The sequence below is a fragment of the Chrysochloris asiatica genome, unplaced genomic scaffold (assembly GCF_000296735.1).
Source record: "Chrysochloris asiatica unplaced genomic scaffold, ChrAsi1.0 scaffold00328, whole genome shotgun sequence".
NCBI lineage: Eukaryota > Metazoa > Chordata > Mammalia > Afrosoricida > Chrysochloridae > Chrysochloris > Chrysochloris asiatica.
The window spans coordinates 1,680,528-1,686,527 of NW_006408846.1; the positions used below are offsets into that span (position 1 = coordinate 1,680,528).

The window sequence follows — 6,000 nt, forward strand, 5'->3', positions numbered from 1 at the left end:
CATCTCTCAGTTTGGATTACTGTGGTGGTTTGAGTGTTGCTAAAATAAGATGCTGTGCTCCTGATGTAGGGCTCTGTAGGATCAGCACTAAACTGTGAACCACAAGGTTGGCAGTTCAAACCCACCAGCTACTCCTCAGAAACCCTATACGAGGTCACTATGAGTCCAATTCAACAGCACTTAACAACAACAAGGCACCAGAAATGATGCCAATAGGACCCATAATATATAGGTTTCAGCAGAGTTTCCAAACTAAGAAAGACTAGAAGACAAGCCCTGATGCCTTACGAGCCAGTGCAAACCCTATGGGTCACAATAGAGTACTGGCCAACATAGTGTTGAGAGATGAGCCCCAAAGCTGGAAGGCACTCAAACCATACAGTGGCTGCAACAATGGATTCAAGCATACCAACGATCATGAAGACAGCACAAAACCTTTTGCCCTGTGGTAAATGGAGTTGCCATAATGCCTAACAACAACAACATGCATTCTGAAACTTTCTCTCTTGCAGTACCTATAACAAACACTGTAGTGTCTTTCTAACCAGTATAAATTGCTGTTGTTAAGTGCTGTTGTTAGTTCTGACTCCAGAGTGACCCTGCATAGGGTTTCCAAGGAGCAGTTAGTGGGTTTGAACCATCAACTTTGTGGTTAGCAGTCCAGTGCTTATCCATACACATACATACATACAGTCAGCTGATCTTCGACAAAGGTCAGCAGTTCAAATCCACCAGTGGATTCCTGGAAACCCTATACACGGTGGCTATGAGTTGGAACCAACTCAATGGCACTTAACAACAACAAATATAAGATCAAATGTCTGACTCATAGCCACCCTGTATAGGGTTTCTGGGAAGCGGCTGATGAGTTTGAATTGACAGACTTGTGATTCAAACCAACCTTGAAGTGCAGTGCTTACCTTACAGCGCCACACCAGAATTCCAAGCAATTTTTTTTTTTTCAAGAGTTAACAACTTCCCATGTTCACTCCCCATTGAGTTGTCTTCTATAAAAATATTTTCTTTGTGAAATTTGATGGAAGGAAGGACATATTGTAGAGTTCAGGAGTATTTTGAAGATTTTGCATTTGCTTATGAATACACACAGATTTTTAAAGTTTATACAACTATTAAATAAAGAGATTAAGCATGAGCACTATCTTGTGATAAACAAGCTAACTACAACAAAATTGCAACATTTTGGACACTAGTGGATTTGTAGCTGTCTTTTGGAGCATGACACTATATTGGTTTGGGGCGTGAGGAGTAAGAATGCCTGGGTAAAGAGACACAATCTGGAAGGTTCAGAATTCTAATCATCCAGTATATGAAAAACTGGAATACTAAAAAGGGGATAACTTTTCAGGAGATGTTTAGATCTAAGGAAGATATATAGCGGATGTCATTTTCATTATGGCCAATTTTTTTCTCAAGGTGCTGAGGTGTCTGAAATATTATCCCTGAAAGTGCCACCAAATGTAGTGAAAGAGTCTGCCCGAGCCTCTGTGTCAGTGTTGGGTGAGTCACCAGTTCTATGGAATTTACACATCAAATAGATTCTACAATGTGTCTTTTCCATAATTACTCAAAATAACAATTGTGATTTTAATTTTTTTCTTATGTCCTCCTTTGAGCTCAGACTTCTGTCCCTGAAAGACTCACCTTTCCTAACAATCCTCATTTCTTCACCTCAGCTTATTATTGTTAATGGTTGTAATAAATGATGAACTGTAGGTTTTCTGACTTTCCATCTCTCCCATTTCCTAGGAGACATATTAAGTTCTGCCATGCATAACACACAAAATCTCCTCCAGTTGCCTTATGGCTGTGGAGAACAGAACATGGTCCTCTTTGCTCCTAACATTTATGTTATGGATTATCTGAATGAAACACAGCAGCTGACTCCAGAGATCAAGTCTAAGGCAGTCGGCTACCTCATTGCTGGTGAGTCATTGAATGAATGAGTGAAAACTTCACAATGTTTTCAGTGGATTTCTCAGAAAGCTTAACTACTGTTCATCTATATGCAGTAATACTTTAGTAGTTCATTGCATGGTGACTATCCACTGTTCAACTTCCAGTAAAATGTTGAGAACTCAGAGTGTTCTAGTGTTGTTGTTGTTAAGTGCCGTCGACTCAGTTCTGACCCATAGCAACCCTGTATAGGGTATCCAAGGAGCAGCTGGTGAGTTTGAACCACTGACCTTGCAGTTCAAATGGCTTTGCAGTCTGGTGCATTAACCCACAGCGCCACACCTAATTCGGACTACAAAATTTAGGAAAGTTCACAGAAGAGGCCAAGGTATTTCAGAAATGTCTCTAGTCTAATGATGCACATTAATCTGCCATGTTATTTCATTAATATTTCCATTCCAGGTTACCAGAGACAGCTGAGCTACAAGCACCATGATGGTTCCTATAGTACCTTTGGAGAGCAATACGGCAGGAATGAGGGAAATACATGGTAAGGAAAGGAACATTTTTTGAGATCCTATTTTTCTGGAAACAGCCCTATAAGATATGTATTATTAAGACTTATGTTGCTGCTGCTACTTAGCTGCTGAATTGGTTCTGACTTATAATGACCCTGTATACGATTTCCAAGGAGCAGCTGGTGGGTTTGACTTTGTGGTTCACAGTCAAGTGCTGATCCTACAGTGTCATATACTAAAATCAATGAAGCAGTAAGCAGAAAAGCTAAGATTCAAACAACAACATTGGACTTGCTCTCTAAATTAATCCTGTCAATAAGCTATTCTTTCTTAAATAGTTTCCATAACCATGAGTTTGATTTACTGTCTCATTTTGTTTTACGGCATTGCCAGTGAACATATTGTCAACTTCTTAGCAAAGCATATCAACTTCCGCTTATATTATGTTTTTTAGACCATGCTCATCTTGACTGAAAATAAATCCAATAGCTCACAAAAGGAAAGATCTTACAAGGAGACAATAGCATAAAACATTACAAGTCCTTAAGGCAAATATTGAAAGAAGCTATTACATATAGGGATGTCCTGGTGTAGCACTGTAGGTTAATGCACTGGACTGCAAGATCAGTTTGAACCACAAGGTCTGCAGTTCAAGTTCACCAGCTGCTCCTCGGAAACACTACACAGGGTCGCTATGGGTCGGTATTGACTCAAAAGCACTTAACAACAACAACATTACACAGAAGAGCTGCATAGAAATTTCTATCATCTACAGAAAGGAATCTGTAAAGAAAAAAGGAGATTTATAATTTTAGTCAAAAAACTAAGAGAAACAGAAATACTTAGACTCACTACAGCAATGAGAAAATCAATCAGGAAGGAAATTCTAGAGCTAACAGATGAAGCAAGGACTTAAAAGAGATGGGAGCTCTAAGTACACAAGAATTTCTAGGGGAGAATTTACACCAGTGTAAGAAGCATAAGACAAAGTCTGCTACCATTATGACAACATAAATAGCTTTAGTATCCCATTCTTTCTGTCCTCTCAGGCTCACAGCCTTTGTATTGAAGACTTTCGCCCAGGCTCGACACTACATCTATGTGGATGAACAACATATTACCCAAGCCCTCACCTGGCTCTCCCAGAAGCAAAAGGACAATGGCTGCTTTAGGAGCTCTGGGTCACTGCTCAACAATGCCATTAAGGTGAACTGTTCCCAAAACTAGTCTTGATGATATCCGTAAGAGTGATGAAAGGAAATAATACCATAAGAATCCCTAAGGGAAGTTATCAGGAGAAAATAAAATCTGTAGCACCAAGGAGGAAGGATAGAATTTAGGTTGGTTTGAATAATTTGCCATATAGTAATGGATATGGGTGAAGATAAATTCCAGGACACAGCAGAGTAGAAAGAGCTGATTAAGAACATATCGCCAAAGTTGAATTACTCAAATCTTTCTCTAACATTTCCAGGGTGGAGTTGATGATGAAGTGACCCTTTCTGCCTATGTCACCATTGCCCTTCTGGAGATCCCTCTGCCAGTCACTGTGAGTACAATCTCATTCCCCTGATGAAGCATATAGAGTTCTTGATGCCATGAAACTGCTCTCTTGCTGTCTGAAATGCCACCTTACTAAACATCCAAGCGTCAACTTGCCTTCTGTGCAATGCCAAATGCTTCCTAAATGAGCAGGTGTAGGAAAGATGTACACTTTTCCAGTGATGGCCACTACCAAGTTCTCCTCTCTCACCACCACTGGGACAAGGGAGAAGGAATTCTAAATATATGGCCTCTACTTTGACTTTTTAAATGTGAAAGCATTGTTACTGCCATTAAGTCATTCTGCCAGTAAGTCACCCTGACTCATGAACATCCAGGATCATCCATAGAGTTTTCACAGGCTGATGTTTCAGAAACAGATTACCAATCTGGAAGCTCCACTAAAACATTTTCAGCATCATTGCATCATGCAAGTGTCCACTGATACAGAGGTGGTGGCTGTGCTGGAGGAGCATTGGCCAGGAATATAACCAGGCTCTCCTGCATGGAAGTCAAGAATTCTACCATTGACTTACCAACACCATCACTGTGAAAATAACAGATCTTTCTAGTAATAAGTATGAAGAAAGATGCATTTGAAAAGCATTGCTGACTCCTCGCTATTATCTGCGTTTACCTAGAATGCCAGCAATAGCTCAGAGCACCCCTGTTCTCCCTTCACAGCACCCTGTTGTCCGCAATGCTCTGTTCTGCCTGGAATCAGCCTGGAAGTCAGCCCAGGATGGCGCCCATGGTAGCTATGTCTACACCAAGGCACTGTTGGCCTATGCTTTCACCTTGGCGGGTAACCAGGACAAAAGGAAAGAGGTACTCAAGTCACTTGACGAGGAAACTGTGAAGGAAGGTGAGCACACAAGCTGAGAGCTTTCTCATATCCCACATTCTCTGCATCACTAACTGTACTGCAAAAATCCTATACCCCTATCTTTTGCAATGTCTGTTCCTTCTCCTGTTTGTCTGTCTCATTACAAAATCTAGGAATTCTTAATTAAATCACACATCAAGAGAGGAGAGGTAGTACAGTGCAGTAGTTAGGAGCTCGACCTCTGGAAACTGCCTGAGTGTGAGTCCTAGCTCTAGAACGTACTGTTGTTGTTGTTGTTAAGTGTCGTCAAGTCGTTTCCAACCCATAGCGACCCTGTATAGGATTTCCAAGGAGCAGCTGGAGAGCTTGAAGTGCTGACCTTGCAGTTCAAACAGCTTTGCAGTCTGACACTATAACCCAAAGCACCACACAGAACATACTATAAGTGTATGGAAAAATCACTTGGTTTTATTTTGGCTCCCTTATCAGTAAAATGAAGACCATTATAGTAGTCCCCTCATAGGGTCATTGTGGAGTATAAAATAACAGCACATATAAAAGAGAACATGATGCATAGTAGGTCCAAAGGGGGTTTGGAAACGTTCATGGAAAAATTGTATCAAAAGACAACGAAACTTTTCCACAAACTTTCAAAGCCCCTTTGTACAGTGGAAGTATTATTACTGAAAGATCCATTCTTATACCAGACCCTTACTTGGCACATCATATCATCTTAAACGTAAGTAAGAATTAATGGATGTAACCCATCTGTGGATCAATTCTGGTATTTTATGCTCATTTTAAAATACCAACAATGTTGACAAATTGACACATAGTCACATAATGCTTCAATGTATTCCATGGTCTATATGAAGAGCTCAAGAAATAGAAAATAAAAACATAAATGGTAATATGTCCAAAGCATATACTACTTTTCTTTTTTTATTCAGTATCACTAATTGTTTATTGTTAAGATATATTGGGACATATTTCAGGTAAACAAAAATGCATAAAGAGTAAATTAATAAATCCCTATATATGAGTCCTAGGGAGCTCTGGTAGCGTAGTGGTTACGAATCGGGCTGCGAACCTTAAGGTCAGTGGTTTGAAACTACCAGCCGCTCCGCGGGAGAAAGATGAGGCTTTCTACTCCCGTAAGGATTTACACCCTCGGAAACCCTGTACAGGGTCGCTATGGGT

At 40.3% G+C, this 6,000-nt stretch overlaps 1 protein-coding gene across 1 annotated transcript in view; it reads left to right on the top strand.

Moving 5' to 3' along the window:
* A2M (alpha-2-macroglobulin) overlaps window positions 1–6,000 on the top strand; it is a 52,239-nt gene that overhangs the window by 33,869 nt on the left and 12,370 nt on the right. The window contains exons 23-28 of the mRNA XM_006875486.1: window positions 1,435–1,518; window positions 1,768–1,944; window positions 2,377–2,464; window positions 3,482–3,638; window positions 3,907–3,981; window positions 4,659–4,839. Of these exons, the coding sequence (XP_006875548.1) occupies window positions 1,435–1,518; window positions 1,768–1,944; window positions 2,377–2,464; window positions 3,482–3,638; window positions 3,907–3,981; window positions 4,659–4,839 (762 nt within the window). The remainder of the gene's footprint in view (window positions 1–1,434; window positions 1,519–1,767; window positions 1,945–2,376; window positions 2,465–3,481; window positions 3,639–3,906; window positions 3,982–4,658; window positions 4,840–6,000) is intronic.